The sequence below is a fragment of the Periophthalmus magnuspinnatus genome, chromosome 10 (assembly GCF_009829125.3).
Source record: "Periophthalmus magnuspinnatus isolate fPerMag1 chromosome 10, fPerMag1.2.pri, whole genome shotgun sequence".
NCBI lineage: Eukaryota > Metazoa > Chordata > Actinopteri > Gobiiformes > Gobiidae > Periophthalmus > Periophthalmus magnuspinnatus.
Genome location: NC_047135.1, coordinates 26,375,884 through 26,397,549, shown reverse-complemented (window position 1 = coordinate 26,397,549; position 21,666 = coordinate 26,375,884). Strand labels below are relative to the sequence as shown.

The 21,666-nt window shown below is 45.1% G+C and overlaps 1 protein-coding gene across 3 annotated transcripts; it reads left to right on the top strand.

The window, feature by feature from the left end:
• Positions 1-217: 217 nt before the first annotated feature.
• Positions 218-21,287, top strand: tlx2 (T cell leukemia homeobox 2). Of its 3 annotated transcripts, XM_033974694.2 has the most exons (5): positions 220-1,238; positions 12,681-12,893; positions 13,171-13,408; positions 19,168-19,348; positions 20,794-21,287. In XM_033974694.2, the coding sequence occupies exons 1-5, from the start codon at positions 737-739 to the stop codon at positions 20,803-20,805; spliced, it is 1,146 nt and encodes a 381-aa protein (XP_033830585.1). In that variant the 5' UTR covers positions 220-736; the 3' UTR covers positions 20,806-21,287. The 3 variants fall into 3 exon arrangements, with proteins under 3 accessions (XP_033830584.1, XP_033830586.1, XP_033830585.1); XM_033974693.2 differs by lacking the exon at positions 20,794-21,287 and having other exon boundaries at positions 218-1,238; positions 19,168-19,671; XM_033974695.2 differs by lacking the exons at positions 12,681-12,893; positions 20,794-21,287 and having other exon boundaries at positions 218-1,238; positions 19,168-19,671.
• The last annotated feature ends 379 nt before the right edge of the window (positions 21,288-21,666 follow it).

The following is a 21,666-nucleotide window of genomic DNA, read 5'->3' as shown; positions in this document are numbered from 1 at the left end:
CGTAACACCTAATGAAGAGCATATTAAACCCTTTATCTGTATCAGCTCCAAGTGTTGACAAGCTGCGGCGAAATGTTCCAAAAGCGCTTTGACCCGGGGCCCGAAGCGCCAGTGACGCTGCGGCTTCTTTAAGAGACGAGAGCAAAAAACAAGTGTCCTCGCTCCGGGAGAGGGGTGGAGGAGGATGAGAAGGAGGAGGGAGAGAGGGGGAGTCAGAGGGAGGGAGGCTCTGGCTGGATGGATGACCGAATGGCAGCCTTTACGCAGAGGCTCGTCTCACCTGCTGAAACGCACTGCTCCCATTCACGCTCCACACGTCCCGCGCGTCCTGCTCTTCAGTCGTGCTTTTACTCCATTATTTTGGCCGGTTTTGGTGTAGCATTGGGTTTATTTGTCAATGTTTTGTGCTCACCTCGTGGATTGTAGACGAACAAAGCGCGTCAAGGCTCTCCAGAGAGACACCTCGGATGTGTGAGCGCTCCGGATAAACACCTGCTCGCGCTCGTTCCCCATTCTGCCTTTTGTTTGGTCCGCTGGATACGTGTTTACGATGGATTCACAAAGTAGTCCCACGGAGGAGCTCTTCCTTTAGGGACCAGCGTTTCCACAGATGAAAATAATGGGCAGGTTTGGGGTCGCGCTGTTGGTTTCCAGGGAGTAGAATCACTGGGCCTGTGTCGGCACTTATCCTTTTACAAGTCTATTCGTTCAAATTCACTGACTGAAAATACAGGCGATGGAGCACACCGGGATAGAGGAGGTGAGCCAGACGCACCAGCAGCAGCACGAACCCATTAGCTTTGGCATCGACCAGATCCTCAACAGCTCGGATCAGTCCAGCGGGTGCATGCTTCCCAATCGGACGGGCGAGTCGGATTACGCGCTGGCTCCCAATGTGTACAGCAACGGCTACAACAGCGTGTACAACCCGGCCTGCTCCATGGCGGCGGCGGGCTTGGCTGGCTCCTACAACGTCAACATGAACATGAACGTAAGCATGAACATGAACATGAACGTTAACGTAAACTCGGGGGGCGCCGGGGGAGTGATACGGGTGCCAGCGCACAGACCAATGCCGCCGCCTCCTCCGCCTTCCGCCGCAGCAGCCGCACCACATCCGCCGCCTTCCGCGCACCCAGGGATCCCGCCTGTGCCCGCTATGGGAATGGGCAACGCGGCTAACTTCACCTTCCCGTGGATGGAGAGTAGCAGGAGATTCGCCAAGGATAGGCTCACAGGTAAATACTATGTAACTCCACTCACAACGCATCTCATTCACGTAAATCCTGCTTCAACTACAGAGCTCAATGAATCACGAGATCAATGAATTATATAGTCTATTGTAGTGAACAAGTGGCACTGGGGAAAAGGAGCATTGGCTGACTGGAGTAAAAGTAGTTGAACATTTTTTGGGGCAGTCTTTTAGCCTATTAATAAGCTATAACACCAGATAGAAAAGTCAAATCAACAGCCTAATTACGCAGCGGGGTGGTGTGTTTTGGAGTGGGCCTAACTATACAGTTATCAACTAAATATAGCCTATTCAAAGAAACTGCAGGAAATCTAAAAATAATAGGCGAATAATAATAATAATAATAATATATATATATATATATATATTTTTTTTAATCAGCTGCATATCCGATCATAGGGAGCTAAATAATAATAAAAAATAACACTACACCGTGCTTTGGTGTAAACTATTTTTTACACTCCAACAAAAAAAACCGACAATTTTTTTAACATTACACGAATAATTGTGATTATACCACTGCATTCTAAAAATAAAAGGTAAAGAATACACTGCTCCTTGACGAAACAACACAAATTAGTCACGTTTATTTGCTCTTTCTGGAGTCATAACCTACTCTCCTACAAGAATAATTACGCTATGAATTTCACTATGGAATTGTATAATTGTGTGCACACCAGATAAAGCATAAAATGCTACAGTAAAATGCTACAGTACAGCCCAGTGCTTTCTGTCTGAGTGAAACGCACTCATTGAAAACCATGTGATTCTGCACTAGTGAAAGAGTGTGTTGATCGCTGGCTCCCGCGCGCGCAGTGTGTAGTGGAACATGGCTGATGTACGAGCGCACAGATTGACACGGACGTGCTGATGAATCAGGATTGGACTATCACTCTCCATTTGCAGCGGAGCACGGATAACGACGCTGCCCAGTGTTTCAGGTCCACGGGTTCTGACTGAAACGGCCAAATGACACAACCAACTTGTATCACAATAATACTGGACATTACAGCGCATGCGTAACCCCATCGATATCACTGTTATGAGCGCTACAAAAGGGGAATGCAAAAACAATTAGATACAGCATAAGTATGCTTTTGCAGTTAATAAACCAACCCACTTCTGCTGTTGTGTTACGGATTTCAGCTGGGCCTGTACCATAAAATAAGTGTATAGACGGGCTGATCCTTTTTAAAAAACAAATGCCAACTTTATTTTACGATGTACAAAACACGTTGGAGATAGTCAATAGTCTAACAATACTGCATTAAGTTACTATGTTATTATAAATTATAATTTCTATCTATAAATATATTTTAAAATAAACTGTAATTGAGTTTTACTGTGAATGGCTAGTCTCGGCTTCTTAAAGCTCCTGTTCTGCGTTGGTGCGCAGACGGTTAAGAAACGTTTAATCTTCTAAAGACATAACATTGTATTTTGGCTCTTAAACAGTGGCTCTTTAACAATGCTAAACGACGCACAACATTATGGTGAAGATCGAGTTGTGGCCATTTTAATAGACATGTCTTGGCCATAAAAGCTCCTGCTCTGATTCTTATGAACAGGAGAATGAAGCGCGTGCACGTGCCCCTCCCTTGCCTTTCCATGCATTAAAAATTCACTATTCCGTCCTTTATACCTGATTAATTATTAAATACTGGGGGACGATATGTCAACTGCAAAAAGATACAGTGTAAATAGGCTTATCAATTTTACTCATAGGCACCGAGGGCCCTCGTTTAATTTCTCTCGGCTTTGTGTCGCTGTAATTATTTCGCATCTTATATCTCTCGACTTTATTGATCAGCAGTCGCTTCAGTTACACTCCACACACACGCACACATACTTTCAGCATTTGGCCCGCTCGGTTTCCTATAAAAGGCCGTAAATCAGGCGCACTATCATCTGTCTTGATGGCCAGTGGAGGCTGCCATTTTAACCGTCCCACTTTCGACCTGATTTCCAAGTTGAAACCGGAGGAGAGGGGATCCGCGCTGCAGCCCTGACAGCTCCACACTTTGCCTGCATGTGGCAGACAGGCTCACTGTACAGACGTCACATTTGTATTGCATTTTAGCCTTTTCTCATTTTTCACAATGGCACAGTGCTCTTATTGTCCTCCCATACATCTCCCTTTGTAAGATAAATTGCTTAATGTAAATTGATTGTTTGCTTGAATCAAATGAAATAGGATGTAGCCTATAGGCTATGCGAGGCCTTTAATGTTTAAACACTGTATCCTGTGATCTGTAACAGTGTATACATTACCCAACAAGAGGGAGCACCGTGTTCTATTAGGGGATTTTGATGTTTTAGCCTTTTTATACTATTGCTACTTAAAGTGCAAATATCTTACTTTCAGTTGTACGCCTTGTACACGTTCTTCCCTATTAAATTTGGAGATGTGAGTAAAATATCGAAGATAATATATTTATTTTTATATAGTCATATCCTTATAAAATTCATAAAAAGAAAAAAAAGTGGCAATAAGTTCCGAAATGGTCAAATAATTGCGTGCGTAAACCGTGCGTAAAGTGTGCGTTATGGAGAATGTATATCTTAGCCAATAATAATAATAATAATAATAATAATAATAATAATAATAATAATAATAATATGTCGTAACGGTGCGGATAGGACCAAAGGATGCAGACCAGAGCAGTTTTAACAGTGTTTATTTACAGCGGTGAAAATGCAGTCTTTAAACAGGTCACAAGAGCAGGTACAGGAATCGGGGAGCGGGAGACGGGTCAGGCGGGTGCGGTGCAGGTAGAGGCGGGCAGGACAGGACCAGGACGGGGATAGAAGCAGGTGCGGTACCAGGGCGGGCGGAGCAGACGAAGACCAGAGCGGGGAGCGGGTGACAAACCAGAGACCAGGACCGGACAGGAGACGAGACGAGCAGGAGACGAGACGAGCAGGAGACGAGACGAGCAGGAGACGAGACGAGCTGGAGACGAGACGAGCAGGAGACGAGACGAGCAGGAGACAAGACGAGCTGGAAGCGATACCGGGACTGGAACGTGGCGGCAGGAGCTGGGCGAGTAGAGGCAGGAATCTGGAGGGTGCATAAATCCAAATGAGCATTTGCAGGAAGGTACCATATAACAAAGCTTAGCAAGAAACATTCACGTTTTACACGCGGACGGTCTGGCACCGAGTGTAGACTGCCAAGCCTTCTTGTACTCAGCAGCAGGTGGTGGTGATTAGGCTGATGCACCCCAGGTGTGCACGGGAGGAGTCAGGCACTCCACCCAGCTCCAGACACACAGGTAGGGGAGGGGGAGAGAGCACGGGAGGACAGGGAAAACTGACATCATGACAGTACCCCCCCCCTAAGGTCCACCTCCTGGTGGACCCCCAGGCTTGTCAGGATGAGCGCGGTGGAAGTCTCTCACCATGTCGGGGTCCAGAATGCGTGCCCTGGGCACCCAGGATCGCTCCTCCGGACCGTAACCCTCCCAATCGACGAGGTACTGGAGGCCCCTACCACGGCGACGAACGTCAATCAGGCGGCGGACGGTGAACGCCGGGTGGCCGTCAATGACTCGGGCGGGCGGTGGGGGATCGGCCGGAGGGCACAGGTCGCTGGTCCGGACTGGTTTAACCTGGGAGACGTGAAAGGTCGGATGAATCCGGAGAGACGGGGGTAACTGGAGGCGCACCGCCGATGGATTTATGATCCTCATGATCTTAAACGGTCCCAGGAATCGGGGGGACAGCTTACGGGAGTCCGTCTTCAGCGGGACCGTCTTGGCGGAGAGCCAAACCATCTGGCCAGGTTGGTATACGGGCGCCGGGACACGGTGGCGATCGGCCGTCGCCTTAGTGCGCGCTCCAGCCCGAAGAAGGGCCGCCCTGGCCTTCTTCCAGATCCGGCGACAGCGCTGGAGATGGCGCTGAACAGACGGGACGGCGAGGTCCCTCTCCTCCGTGGGAAAGAGAGGGGGTTGATATCCCAGCGATGCCTCGAAGGGAGACATACCAGTGGCGGAACTCACGAGGGAGTTGTGAGCGTACTCTATCCAGGGCAGGTGAGTACTCCAGGTCGCGGGGTTGGCGGAGGCTGTGCACCGTAGGGCCGACTCCAGGTCTTGGTTGGCCCGCTCCGTCTGCCCATTAGATTGTGGATGGAACCCGGACGTGAGGCTAACCGTGGCCCCCAAACTGTTGCAGAAAGACCGCCATACCTGAGAGGTGAATTGGGTCCCTCTGTCGGACACGATGTCCACCGGGATGCCGTGGAGTCGGAAGACATGACTGGTCAGCTGGTCGGCAGTTTCTTTGGCTGTGGGGAGCTTAGGCAGGGCAACGAAATGGGCGGCCTTGGAGAAGCGGTCCACAATGGTGAGAACCACCGTGTTCCCCTGGGAAGGGGGAAGGCCCGTCACGAAGTCCAAGGCGATGTGGGACCAAGGGCGACGAGGAACTGGGAGAGGATGCAAGAGACCAGAAGGGGGTGAGTGGGAGGCCTTGGCCCGAGCACATACCTGGCAGGCGGCGACATAAGCCCGGGTGTCTGTGTCCATCGTGGGCCACCAGAAGCGTCTCCTGAGGAGGGAGAGAGAGCGACCGGCACCAGGATGGCAGGCGAAACGGGAGGCATGGACCCACTGGAGCACCTGAGACCGGACAGAATCGGGAACAAACAGTTTATCTGGAGGGCCGTTACCTGGGTCGGGGTCGTTGGTCTGGGCCTCTCGGACGGTGTCCTCGATATCCCAATGGACCGCGGCCACCACACACGAGGAGGGGATAATTGTTTCTGCGGTGACCGGGCTATCCTCCAGGGCGAACTGGCGGGAGAGGGCATCTGGTTTGACGTTCCGAGATCCGGGGCGGTAGGTGAGGAGAAAGTTGAAGCGGCTGAAGAAGAGGGACCAACGAGCTTGACGGGGATTGAGGCGCCTGGCGGACTGGATGTACTCCAAGTTTTTATGGTCGGTCCAGACGATGAATGGTTGCTCCGCCCCTTCGAGCCAGTGGCGCCACTCCTCCAAGGCCAGCTTTACGGCAAGGAGCTCCCGATCCCCCACGTCATAATTGACCTCGGCCGAGGACAATCGCCGGGAAAAGAAGGCGCAGGGACAGAGGCGGTTGTGGGGGTCGAACCTCTGCGAAAGCACGGCCCCCACTCCCGAGTCGGAGGCGTCGACCTCCACGATGAATTGCCGTGAAGGGTCGGGCTGGTGCAGGATGGGAGCGGAGGTAAATAGTCTCTTAAGCTTCTCGAAGGCTGTCTGCGCCTCAGGAGACCAGGCAAACTGCAAAGCAGGAGAGGTGAGTTTAGTTAAGGGCGAGATAACCCTACTAAAATCCCGGATGAAACGTCTATAAAAATTGGCAAAGCCGATAAATCTCTGGAGCTGTCTCCGGCTGGTAGGAACGGGCCACTCAGTGACAGCCTGGATCTTTTCAGGATCAGCTCTTACTTGGCCCCGCCCCACAATGAAGCCCAAAAAGCTGACCTCCTCTGCGTGAAACTCGCATTTCTCAGCTTTCACGAACAGTTTATTCTCGAGGAGGCGCTGGAGAACCTGGCGAACGTGCTGGTGATGCTCCTGGGGGGACCGCGAGAAAATCAAGATGTCATCCAAGTAAACAAAGACGAATCGGTTAAGGAAATCACGGAGCACATCGTTGATGAGGGCTTGGAAAACGGCAGGGGCGTTGGTGAGACCGAAGGGCATAACCAAGTATTCGAAATGTCCCAGGGGTGTCTTGAAGGCCGTCTTCCATTCGTCTCCCTCCCTGATGCGCACCAGGTGGTACGCATTCCGCAAATCCAACTTGGAGAAGATGGTCGCACCGTGGAGGGGCGTAAATGCCGAGTCCAGTAAGGGAAGCGGGTATTTATTCTTTACAGTTATATTGTTCAGACCCCGGTAATCAATGCAAGGCCGCAGGGATTTGTCCTTCTTAGCCACAAAGAAGAACCCCGCTCCCACGGGTGAAGTGGACGGGCGGATGATTCCGGCAGCCAGGGACCCACGGATATAGTCCTCCATTGACTCGCGTTCAGGTTTAGACAGGTTATATAGCCTGCTAGATGGTAGTGGGGCACCCGGCAGGAGGTCAATGGCGCAGTCATATGGGCGGTGGGGCGGTAAAGAGAGGGCCTTGCTCTTGCTAAAAACCTCCCCCAGGTCGTGATATTCAGCAGGCACCGAGGACAGATTGGGGGTGTCTGGGGACGGATCAGCGACAGGAACGGACCTCCCGGCCGGAGGGAGGGCGGACCGAAGGCACTTGGCGTGGCAATCGGGACTCCAGCCCGAAACTCCGCCCCTGGCCCAATCGAAAACAGGGTTGTGGGCGCGTAGCCAGGGGTAACCAAGGACCAGAGGAGAAGCGGAGGAGGACAGGACATGAAACTGACGGTTCTCTTGGTGGTTGCCGGACAGAATCACGGTGACAGGTTCTGTGATGTGAGTGATGTGCCCCAGAAAACGTCCATTGAGCCCCTGGGCATTTAAGGGGCGTTCGAGGGGCTCCAGGTAGACCCCGAGCTGCTCCGCGACTTGGGCATCAATAAAGTCCCTCTCAGCCCCGGAGTCGATAAGGGCGGAAACGCATAAGGTCTCTGTGCGAACGCACAGGGTGGCGCTGAGCCGCAGTCTATTAGAAGAGTCCAGGATGTGTTGCTCGCCCACCAGTACTCCCAGCGCTACTGGTGGGCCCCCCCTTTTGGCCGAACTGGGCAAGTGACCACATAATGTCCGCGCTCACCGCAGTAGAGGCAAGCCCCGGCCAGACGACGCCTCCGTTGACGCTCCTCGGCCGACACAAGGGTCCTGTCGAGTTGCATGGGCTCATCTGGCGGGGGCGGGGCAGCGCGTGGCTCCGGCGGGGCCGGTGACCGGCGTCTCTCTCGGCGACGAGCCCGTAGGCGGTTGTCTATACGGTGAGTGAGGGAGATGAGGGTCCGCAGGTCGGGGGGTTCGTCCCGGGAAACCAATTCATCTTTCAAAGTCTCGTTCAGGCCCCGCACAAACACAGCCCGCAGCGCGCTGTCCGTCCAGTCCAGCTCCGCCGCATGTGTCCAGAATTCAATGGAATAATCCGCTACCGTCCTGGAGCCCTGGCTGAGAGTCAATAACCGGGAGGCAGCATTGTCCTGGTAGTGCGGGTGGTCAAACACCAGCTTAAACGTGGACACAAATTCATTAAAATCCAGGCTATCCACAGACGTCTTCATTAGGCGCGCCTCTGCCCACTGGAGAGCTCTGCCCCGGAGTAATCCACATATATATCGGATCTTGGTGGCCCCCGAGCTGAAACGAGAAGGGCATTGCTGGAACATGAACTCGCACTGGAACAGGAATCCGCGACAGAGGTGAGGTTGTCCAGCATACGGCTCCGGATCCGTGCCTCTCGGCTCCGGGAGGCATGGTGGCGCTCCAGCTGCAGCAGGCGGGGTGACGAGGAGCGCGGCCACCTGGTGGTTAAGCTGTGCCACCTGCTGGGACAATGTCTGATTTAGCTCCAATAGAGTTCGAATGGATTGTTCGTGCTGACCCAGCACCGCCTCGGGGTGAGAGTGCGTGAGGCGGCGCATCTGGTCCGGATCTGAGCCTGCTTGGTCCATAGTGGCCAGACCGATCTGTCGTAACGGTGCGGATAGGACCAAAGGATGCAGACCAGAGCAGTTTTAACAGTGTTTATTTACAGCGGTGAAAATGCAGTCTTTAAACAGGTCACAAGAGCAGGTACAGGAATCGGGGAGCGGGAGACGGGTCAGGCGGGTGCGGTGCAGGTAGAGGCGGGCAGGACAGGACCAGGACGGGGATAGAAGCAGGTGCGGTACCAGGGCGGGCGGAGCAGACGAAGACCAGAGCGGGGAGCGGGTGACAAACCAGAGACCAGGACCGGACAGGAGACGAGACGAGCAGGAGACGAGACGAGCAGGAGACGAGACGAGCAGGAGACGAGACGAGCTGGAGACGAGACGAGCAGGAGACGAGACGAGCAGGAGACAAGACGAGCTGGAAGCGATACCGGGACTGGAACGTGGCGGCAGGAGCTGGGCGAGTAGAGGCAGGAATCTGGAGGGTGCATAAATCCAAATGAGCATTTGCAGGAAGGTACCATATAACAAAGCTTAGCAAGAAACATTCACGTTTTACACGCGGACGGTCTGGCACCGAGTGTAGACTGCCAAGCCTTCTTGTACTCAGCAGCAGGTGGTGGTGATTAGGCTGATGCACCCCAGGTGTGCACGGGAGGAGTCAGGCACTCCACCCAGCTCCAGACACACAGGTAGGGGAGGGGGAGAGAGCACGGGAGGACAGGGAAAACTGACATCATGACATAATAATAATAATAATAATAATAATAATACGCCTACTGTTATTATTGCATTTGCTTGTGTCGTATCCTTTACAGGTCACGTAGCGACGATAAAAACATAATGAAAGCGTTCGCCATACTAAATCACAGAGTGGCAGTTAATGGCAGCAGAGCCCACATCAGATTTGATTTGAGCTGAACTCGTCCTGTTTCCACCTGCTCCGTGTCTCCTCTGCGCCATGGCCGTGTCTTTCTACGTGACAAAGCACAGTGGCCCGGCTTCTGTCCCGTATAGTGTAATAAATAGCAATATATGTTCATGTTATATTTCAATATCCCCCTTAGAATCCTTCACGGCTATATTTATTAGATTGCTACAAAGGTAATATCCGCAGTGGGGAAGGGAGGCGCTGTCACAGAGAACTGTTATTAAGTACAAGTGCTTTCATTATGGGAAACGTGTTCTCTACGGTAGCATTTTATTTTGTGATAAGCTTATGCCAATTGTATTACCCAGGCAGCAGATTTAGTATCGCCTCCTGCTTTATTTTGCATTAGTGGAAGCAATACAGAATATTATTTTTGCAGGAAAAGCATAAATAGGCTATATGATTTTGCCGAGAAGTGCATTTATGAAAACTTTTCTCTTGGTCAGTATTTCAAGGGGAGCTACTTGTATCAATTAACAATGGTATTAAACAATGTCAGATTAATAGGCCTAGGTTTACCCTCAATATGGTCATTAGGCTATAACTATATAAATATGCCTATAGGTTTAAACGTATACAAAATATGCTAAATAAATATACATAAATAACCACAGTTAATAGGCTATTAAGTTGCAACGTTTATGTCATTTTGAAAAGTATTTTTGTTAAGACATAAGTTGACATTGTATGTTATGTCAGGACCAGTATAAAGAAGCCTATAAAAGACTAAATAAATGAAGTAAGAACATTGAATAGGACAATTTTTAAAACGTTATGCTTTATGTAATTTGAAAATAAGATTTTTGTAAATGGTTGTGTTTATTTCAGGACAGGTACAGGCCTACGGTGGGAAACGTGTCTCAAAAATACCTTACATTTATATGCGGTGTGTGAGTTTTACAGTAATAGCTCTGGGGTGAATGTGAGAAGATATGTGGTTCCTTAAAGGTCCAGTCAAAACAGAAAGGCCAGACGTGCCGTATCCATAGCATTTGGTAGATCATATTTTTCAGCTTTTTGGACACCTTGGGGCCCGGTTGACTGCAGTTGTCAAGTATAAGGTCCCCTCTAAATGCGTGTGTGCCCTGGTCCATTACTTAGTCTGCAGATGGCCCGAAATAGCAGTCTAATGCGGTATTATTTAGCACGAGCGTCAAAAGGAGCCGTACCAGATGAACACCGTGCGCAACCTGCAAAGTGTAGCCAAGGGGAATGAGACAGCCAAATCGTAACCTAAGTCTATCTCTAAATATATTGCCTGTAATATAGCGGATATTAAGTTGTGGATAAATCACAATGTGTGGGTGATTATGTCAAGCAAAAGGGGCATTGTAAAATATCAACTTATTTTTTTTAATATATAAATAGTTGCAGCAATACCTAGGTTGAAAATAAAACATATATAATCAAACAAACAAAAAATGAAACAAAAGTTTGTCAATAAGGATGAGGTACAAAGCAACAACTTCAACGTAAACATGAGTAATTGACAACAAAATATGCATAGGCTACTTTTGTTCTGACTTAAAAGAAATAAATAAATTAGCAAATTATACAAATGTCACACAGCTCGCTATAGTTGTGTCACTGTAAACTCATTACAAAGAGTCATACACGTCCCTTAAGCCACGTTAAAAAAGATACAATTAGCATTTTACTATTAGTGCACATCAACATCTGGACAATTACCATAAATGCAAATTACAGACAAAGATTAAAACAATATTAAAATCCGGCCCACAAATGTTACTCAAGGACTGACAATAAAAGTTTATTTCATTTTTGACATATTTATAACATCAATATTAAACGTGCTAGTGTTTATGTAAGCTTCAGTGTTTGTTTGTTGTTTTTTTTAAATTTCATTATTACATTATTTTTGCATTTTTGTTATTTTGTGTGCCAAATTCTCTTCCTTGCAAATTAATTTCTTTGAGCAGAATATTTGTAGTTGGGGGAAGTATTGCGGTTCCCCCTGGAGACACCTATATGCAGATGTTCCATATTCATTTTGGCTCATGGTGCGTTTTCCGACAGAGCAAACACAACTGAACACAGTGTCAGACAGGGCACAACAGCTCAGTGAAGAGGGAGGGGTGATAAACGCAGACTTTTCTTGTTGATTTCCATTTGGGTTCGAACAAGACTGTGGCCGGGAGTGGATCCATGGCCAAAAGCGATCCTGTTACGTTTATTGATCTTCTGTTTACCTCTGGCTGACAAAATAGACAGGATTCATAGATATTTTATGATGCTGCAGATAAGTTGTTATTAATACCCAGAAACAAGGATACAGGAAAAGGCGGACAGTGTGACAATAAAAACATAGGACAATTAGACAAAATCAAGGGATAGTAAAAAAGGGTTTTATTTTATTCGTGTATCTTTGTTTAATCAGGAATTCTGATTGAGGTTAAAGAGAGACAACACAATCAACACAAACACAGAATGTGACAAAATACTTCTCTCAAGAAAAAAAAACTTCTTGAAAAATGCAGTTGTCTCAGCCACCACAATTTTGACCATTTCTTCAGTTCAAACATTATAACATACAGAGTTGTTGTAGTATATCGAATGCTATATTTGGAAGTGGATAAATATTTTCTCAGTGTAAGAAGAAATTGCAGGTTGTGTGTATTCAGTGAATAACACTGACATGATGCAGTTAAATTGTGTGGATAGACGAGGGCAGACAGGAGCTGCAGGGTTTGGCCCTCATGTCCAGGTTTGATCCATGTTATGAGTGCTGCTGTTTGTCACTGATTCTCTGATGGCAGTTGTCCTGTATTGGCACAGGGCTGTGTATAGAGCTATATTAAACCTGTTAAAGCCTGTGTGCTCATCGCTGTGGCTTCTTCATGTGATTAGTGTCTGTGAGATCGCCGGCTGCTCCAGACAGGACCTGACTGTGTCTCCCTTTCCTTTAGGGGAGCAGGCAGAGGAGAGTCGAGCCGCAGAGGCCACAGGGGGGCCGGGAGCCGCCGCGCCCCTCTGTCCTCTCCCAAAGGGAGACATCGGCAGGGTGCCTGTCTGGAGCACTGTGGAGACACTGGCCAAATGCTATTACCCCGAGCTCGCTCACCTGCGAGACAGCAATGGCCTTCTAGCAGATTATGCTTTCGCTAAGGGGGCTTACCCAGGTGAGTCTCCCTCCCCCACTTCTGTCTCCTTTACAGTATTCATCTCACTTCATTGTTTTACTAAATAATTGCCTCCAAACATATTCATGTGATCAATCTCAAATGTTTGTGTCTCTATTTTTGTTTTAAAAAGTGATAAGGGACTTTTATTAACTTCTTAATATAAAATAAAGCTTTTGTATGAGGCCCAGTTGACTTGAATGAATTGGGTATAACTGAAACAGCAGTTATACCCAACCTGTCTATAGATCTACATAAGTCTTTCTTGTGTTTGCAGCAGCCCTGTCGCCCTTCTCAGTGACCCGGCGTATTGGACACCCGTACCAGAATCGGACGCCGCCCAAAAGGAAAAAGCCGCGGACGTCCTTCAGCCGTGTGCAGATCTGTGAGTTGGAGAAGCGCTTCCACAGACAGAAGTACCTGGCCTCCGCAGAGAGAGCCACTCTGGCCAAGGCTCTGAAGATGACTGACGCACAAGTCAAGACCTGGTTCCAGAACAGACGCACCAAATGGAGGTAAGATCAGATTTTGAACATTTAATATTAAAATATTTTTTTTCATATTACTCTGGGTGTTCTCAAAAACTAATCAGAAAAAAAAATGTTGTCTAGCCTTTGGTTCCAAACACCTAAACTTAGTAATTATGGAGATCTGAGAGGATACTGAAAATCCACCTCTGAAATTTGGTACAACTATCACAGTCGAGATATAGTCCATCCAGCATGTTCTGGGTCTCCCCTTGGGCCTCCTCCCGGTGGGACATGCCCTGAACACCTCCCCAGGGAGGCGTCCAGGAGGCATCCAAACAGATGCCTGAGCCACCTCAGCCTGCTCCTTTTGATGTGGAGGAACAGCAGCTGCACTACAAGCTGATAAAAAATGATAAAATCCCCCAAAAGTTTAAATATTTTTTGCAAGCCATCTTGTTTTTTGTTTAAACTATTTTATACCATTCATGTGGCACTAGTGTAAAGTGCTATAAATGATAAAAATTGAAACTTAAATTCATACAATTTTTTACAGTCTGGGTTTATGTTGGCATCTATTGTTATTACAAACCCTTATGTGTGTTAAAAACAAACAAAAAGCAAAAAATGTCAGATACTATTAATGTAGTTATATCTATGAGTCTGTTCCTCCGTGTCCAACCACATTCAACAACCTCCACCAGTTTAAATTTCTTGTATTTTGATGTTATATTAGATACAAAGATATACCGAGGTGATTTTGGATATCCTATTTGGTATTTGAGTAAACTATAATTATTGATTTGCCTTAATGTCTCACCTTAAAGGCACAGTAGGTAACTTTCAGGAGGTATCACATCACCTACATGATTCTATGGAAATAGTATGTTAAAACCATACTTCGGAACATTCTTCAGATAGCTATGTTTTATGCCATACTGTGGAAGATTATGTGGAACAGCATTTCCATGGAAACAAGTAGGAGACCTCCTCCAGCCCAAATAAGAGAGATGCAAGCCCTCCCTCTCACAGTAAGGACACATATGCAATAAACACAGCCAAAATGAAAAACTGTACTGTACTGTGGCTTTAAATATAGAAAGTATTTTGACTTTGCGCTAGCAGTGGGATCACTCAACAGCTAGCTTGCCTCTCCCTTTCATTTTCCCAGCGCCATAAATTGACATCATCGAACGTGTCCGCCTCTGGCCCGGGGGGGATCCAAACTGCTTACTGCCTTAAACACAACTAAAAGGCCCCGCAGCTGGGACATTAAGAGCGTCCAACAACACAACACCTATTCTGCTTATGCCAGCTGCCATCGGAGGCTAGTTCACTTGAACAAGCACAATTACCCCACTCTCCTCCTCTCAGAAAGCTGCTGTCCCAAGCAAAACCCTCATACAGGGAATGGACTAGCCCAAGTCATAGATGAAAACTGCCCCACTTCATTCTGACTGCTGTTTAGAGCCATTTGGAGGTAAACGAGAATGGAATCCGATTACTATGGCCTGCTGCCTCTAGTTAAAGGGACAGAGCGCATTTCTCACAAGCAAATTACCTACAGCGAGATTAGCTTTTAGCGTTTTAATGTGTAAATGATCCCAGGCCATCAGAGAATTAGTTATTTTAAAAATCGATGGTAAATGAGATAAGTTTAAAATACTATTTGGGGTTGACAGTTGAATCAATAAAGAGTGGTTTACATTAAAGGAGCTAAGTGTGTCTAAACAATCAAGATGAATAAATGTGTTTATTTTTATGATAGAATAATGATTTAAAAATAGGGTGCCATGTAATAACTACCTTATCATTACACCCTTATTTCATAATGAACAATGATGAAAGAAGTACTCAACTTTGTAAGTAAAAGTACAGCTACCAGAGTAAAAAAAAAAAACTCAAGTAAAAGTATTAAAGTACTTGGTTAAAAATGTACTTAAAGAGTAAAAAGTTAAAGTATTTTGCACAGATTGTGAGGTCTTATAAGGCTTCAAAAATAGTGATTTTGGTAAAGATTTGTGCGGAATTTAGTTTAATAGAAACTAATGAATCAGTCGTTGTTTTTATATGCTCAAACTATAAACCCCTCAGCCTTTTTAACAAGTCTCAAACAATAATAAAAACATACTGTGACTTTTCAGTATTAATTACAGATACCTTCTGACAAATGTAATGGGGTAAAAGTAAAAAGTATTCATATAGTTTATTAAGAATGAATCAGACTTAGTATCTTAGCTGGACACTTAGCTAGGGTAGAGTCTTAATTAAGTAGTTTCTAAGACTAAATCATTCTTAATACACTATTAGTTCATCATAAATTAAGTCTATGTTTGACCTTTAACCTATCAGAGTTCCGGTTTCTCTACCATCACCACACTCGATACTGAAAGGTATTTTTTCATCTTTTTTTATACCTCTTTGAAGAGCATCTGAAATTTAACAAATTCATATTTACGGACCTAGAAGCACTCTCAAGTATTGTTTTTAGATTGAATGATTGAACAGATTTACCAATTTACAGTAGGTTAAAGCCACAGCTAAAAAAAAGACAAAAATAAAACCCATTTTGTTTTGTTTTTTGTTTTGGTTGTGTTTATTGCATTGTGAAATGACTTGCATTTCCACAAACGTGACTCTTGGGCTTGTTATTCCTTTGGCTGTAACCTTCCACAATATGGCATAAGATTTATTTATCTACATGGAGAATGTTCCGAAGTATGGCTTATAACTTTCTGTTTCCATGGAATCGTGCATCTCCAGAAAGCTACACACTGTACTTTTAATGCAGTTTTAAGTTTAAAAGTCTTTCAGGTATAAACACGTGATAATAATTCCAAAGCGTAAAGGTAGTTCTGTGTAATTTCCAGCACTATTTTTCAGTTCAAACCCACAATTCATTCTGCAACAGCAACAAACATCACGGCAATACGTTGATGCATGGCTGAAAATACCTAATGGGATAATAGAATACATTTGTCTGAACGTAGCCAAACCGAAGCCGATAGCGTCCGCGCGGTGCAGCAGGGGAATGGTCCTAACTGGTTTTTCTCATATTCTAGTTTTGCGCAGATTTATGCCCTTCCCTATAGCGTGAGGGATGTCTTCGCGTGACGGCTACGCTAGTAACAAGAACGTGATCGAATCAGCAGGCAGCCAATCGCATTATGATAATTCTGTTAACAATAATGTGTGGCTAATGGATGGGCTGGTGTGTATGAAAGAGTGTTTAGAGGTGTGCTTCCACCTGCTTCTCTCTGCGCTATTTATATGCAAGTTGGTTAGCTATTAGCATTTGTTACACGTTTCGCTAGTTTTACGTAATTCAGCAAAGTTAGCGGGTTATCGACAAGCTAATGGTAACAACTACACTTTGGTTAATAAAGTATAAACAATAAAGACTTAAGTCATAAAAGAGTAGTTTATCAAGAATGATCAGTAACTGCGACTACGATAAACAAATAAATAAATAAATAAAAAAACTTGCAACAACAAAAGTGTCAAAATTTAGTGTGTAGCAAAAAATAAATAGTTTAGATTTACTGTTGTAATGATTTTTTTCACCAGTAGATGGCAGATGTGCAACCTGCCCCGCCCTCACCTGGACTTTCTTTACACCTGTGCGTCCCTGTGGTCTTCTTCTGTGAGGCCAAAGCTGGCAAACAGTCAGGTTGCAGTAACGTAGATAGCATCTAGTGGTGATATGCGAGAATACAACAGGGGCGGGTCGGCCAATGTAATTACAAATGGTAGCTTTAAAGTATGTTCATAAATTTTAACTAAAACAATTAAATGAAGAAAATGTGACAAAACAGGGTCATCATTTAATTTTTAGGCAAGGCAAGTTTATTTATATAGCAGAAAATAATTCAAAGTGCTTTACAGAATAAGGAAGACGTTAAAATCACAATAGGACAAATCAAAACATAAATAATCATAAATAATCATCATAAAATTTGCATTAAAAGAGAGGAGTGCAGAATAAAAACCTTTTAATTTAATTTTAGTGCACTTCATTAAAACATTTTCATTTTAACGTACATTTTTACCCCCAGTGCCATCAGGTTCACACCCACTACAGCGTGTACTGCTTATGTAAACAGATGCTAACCTTAGGGCTTAAGCTCACTGTTTTCGCTGTGCCCTCTTCCGTTACCTCTCCTTGTCTCCTCTCCTCTCTCCTCCTCTCCTCTGCAGCATCTGTCACTCGGTGGGATCACTGTCAAGTAGCCTGCAGCTCTGCTAAGTGCACAGGTGTTGAGTAAACGCAGCATAAATACAAGCTTTTACAGCACTGTTATCCATGTTTAGTGCTGCTAACTTTTAAATCTGCTGCCAGTGGGATTTGTTTTGCATTTTTGTTGTTGAATGTTTTCGTGAACTTGAAATGTAATTTAATGTGGTTCAGAAATATTTGTTTCTTTTAAATGTACATCATTACCATAAGCGTTGAATATGCATTTTACATATAGACAACATGTGGGCCCACGTAGGAAGTTACCCAGTGTCCAGAATTGTGTGCTACATCATTGGTCATCACATCCCTATGTTGTCCAAGTACCATGCGCTGTATTCACTGGACACATTCACTTTGTTGTACTGATTTACATGTAATCGCTAACACAATACTGACGCAGTCTATTCAAGCTACAGTCGCCCTGTGGCTGTTAGACAGAGACATGGCGGCCATTCCATGCCAGTGCCCTCTCCAAACACCACCAGATGCTGAATAGCTGTATTTTGTGTAGTGCTAGTAGACAGATGCAATGTTTTTGTGTGTCTGAATTTAGCATCTTTGGACATATAGTGACTTTATGACCTAAAAGGCACTGTGCTCATTTTTTTACCATCTGTATGAAATGTGAAAAAAGACTAGTTCATTTGAAAAAGTGTCTTAATATTGAATAATTAATATTGAATTGTGAGAAATCATGCTTGTCCGTGGCATAGTCATTTAAGGTGTTGCCCACAGGTTACCACATTGGAGTTGTGTCTTTGCAGCGAATGTCTCTACCTTAGACTATATATATAATTGGACATAGCTAACCTGCTAGCCGCTGCTTTCCAAATAGAAAGTGAGCATGATCGTGCTTCCAGCTCTATCGACTCTGGCTCCAATTCACTTTACATTGAAAAACTGTCATCCCTCTCTCTGTAACTGCTGCTGTCAGGCTGGTCATTTTGGTCTTAAAATGTTCGTATTTACCCGCTCTACATGATCCTGTTATTTTTAGCTTGCTATTATGTTTGTAAATCAAGATATGAACATTAATAACAGACAAATTCTTTCCCAAAACCTTCTTTTCCCAAGGTTGCTCCCGCTAGCAACAAGTTTGAATGTCAACAGCTAAGCTAAGGGGTGAAGAAAGGGCATTACCTTTAACAACCTCACTCCTGATTGGCTCTTTGGTTGCTATGATACTCGCAGTTGGAATTCCAAATATGGAACTCGACTCCAAATTCACCCCTATAACTGCTAGCCTCGATAAGCTTCATTTGACTGGAGCTGAACGCTATGGGTGACTCCACACTCCTTTAGTCCACTTCTATATACAGTCTATGGTCTCTAGCCCTTTCAATACACATTTCATGCCACAACTGTCCTGAAAATAGTGAGAAGTAGACAGTTGTTTTTATGTCTCTGAAATTGGAGCTGGAATATCAAGTGAGTTTATGACCTTAGCTTTAACAAATTGAACTGAGACATATCATTTTGTTCTAATCTGTGGTGTGACTCATGTTATTAAGTGCCAATAAAACCAGCCAGACTTGCCTTCACTTTCTCATGCCTTTTCTTGTCCTTTCAGAAGACAGACGGCAGAGGAGAGGGAGGCCGAGCGACAGCAGGCTAACCGGCTAATGCTCCAGCTGCAGCAGGAGGCCTTCCAGAAGACCCTGTCCCAGCCCCTGCAGCCGGACCCCCTGTGCCTGCACAACTCCTCCTTGTTCGCCCTGCAGAACCTCCAGCCCTGGGCCGAGGACAATAAGGTGGCCTCCGTCACCTCTGTGGCTTCTGTAGTGTGACTGCGAGTGTGAATGGACCAAAGGGGCAGGCCGAGGTAGTGCAGAGAATAATAATAGTACTTGGAAGGATTCGAAACAAGGCCGATGCTAATGGGAAAGGGACGGTTGCTTTGAAATATATTTGACGGACTTGGTGCTTCCATATTCTTGTTACCAGCAAAATATTTGGGTCAGAATCTTGATATGTCCTTGCACAGAACGAATTGTTGTATTGTGGTTCTCTTTAATATCTACAGCTCTGGACAAAAATAACTGCCATCTAATCTTGTCATAGTTTAATAACCACTCCAAGCCACAATTTCATTCATTCAAACACATTACTCTGCTTTATAAGCTTGCACGCGATTATAACATTGGTTTGTTCAGAAAAATACCCAAAAGGTATCTAATAATGATATGCAAGAGGTAAGGGGTCCCAGGTCTTGTTCGCCTAGGACTGTTTTGCAAATGGTTGACCAACTCAGAGCTGTCTTAAGGTATCAGTAGAGAAATCCTAATGGCCCCCCCTCACTCAGCTCAAAAAGGAATATATATAAAGTATTTAACCAGTGCTGAGATATTTGCAATTTACATTCAATAATACTGTAGCGTTCTGGTGTAAGGAAACATGCCAGATTTCTTCTGATTGTTTATTTTCTGAACAACCAGATTGTAAAACATAGGCCATAACCCACGCTAAAACAAGAGCAAAACAACGGCAGTCTCAACTCACCAGTCTCCCAAAACAAACCAATAACTGACTCATAACCTTTAGATCAACTTGTTGGCATAGCAACTAAGTGTCACATACAAAAGCAGGTACATTAACAACACATAAAGAGTTACAAGAACAACAAAAGGTATCAACTCTGAACTAAACATAAAATATCAGATCATTATAAAAGAGACATAAAGAGGTGGCCAAATGAAATCAGTAAATAAAAAACAAAAACAATGCTATGGTTGTTCAAATCAGGTTTGATGTTAACATATTTTTAAATGAAAATATAAATGTATACTCTAGCTATGGGGAAGTGCTCTATAAGAAGTCACTCAAAACTAGTGAGGAACTGATCACTAACCCAATTGCTTAGTGATTTGTTTACATTAGTTTCTGTGGGTTTAGCACTGTACACCTCATGCTTCAATGCTCAGAACGATTCATTAAAGTCATACACACCTTCCAAAATATGTAATATGAATATTTTGAGTTATTCTAAATGTGTCAGCAGAGTTAACTACATTTTAGGTTTAGCTGTACACTTATGTCCTCGGGAAAGTGCATAGCAGCTTTGATGACCTATTCCTAAAACACAACTATTGCGCACATCAAAATTTGCTTATTTGCAGTAATCATCCTCATTTTTTGTCCAGAGCTGTCAGTTGAATAATACTCCTGCCTTACACCACGTTTCCGCTTTCCCCTCCAGCTCACGGCCTAAGACAGAGGAGGGCATCTGTGTAACTGCTCCGACCGCCAAGTCCGCCCCGTGCGTACTTTTGCCTCCGGACCACACGAGGCAGCAGAGACTTAACGCTGGCGAATGCGTCGGCGCCTGTTTTTCCCGCTTTTGACTTTGTACAATATTATAAAAAATTGCATGTTTCGACATTTTCCTGTGATGCCCTGATGAAGACAGCTGTGGCGTTTGCATTGGCTGGAACCGAACCCAGAAAATGTCAGATTTCAAAGTGTTTTATATTAAATGATATTGTGACTTTTTGAAAAGATATCGAAACCACTGTTGTTTTTTCTTGTCTCCAAATGTATTATCTCTCCTCACCATGCAATAATACTTGATGAGTACGTTGAGCTGGGGGGACTGCGATTGATTACAGTTTCAAACCACCCAAAGGTAAGATATAGTTGAATTGTACCAGGACAGTGCAATACGTTTTTGGTTCATAAAAACTGATGACTACAGCTCCCCTGTGCGGACGTGAAGAGGAGGGTAGCCCAAACACAGCGAGCCGCAAAAGGGTCCCTGGATAAATAAGGCTTCACAAATAGAAGGCAGGTGAAATTAGAATCAGAGAGGAAATACTGGTGATAGTGGTTAGTTGTTAAGGCGATGTTGTTAACTGCTAAGATACCTAAAGGTACTGCAAATCAAAAATACCGTTCTATAGTGCTGAGTGGCATCGGTGATTTTATGTTTCGATCTGATACCAAGTAATACTATGGCAAATACATAGACGTGGACTAAGGGAGTGTGATGTCACCTATAGTATTGGGTCAAATAAAGCTCATCGAGGTTTGCAGTCGACTTTGGAGCCAAGTTGCTTATCAAGAATTCCAACTG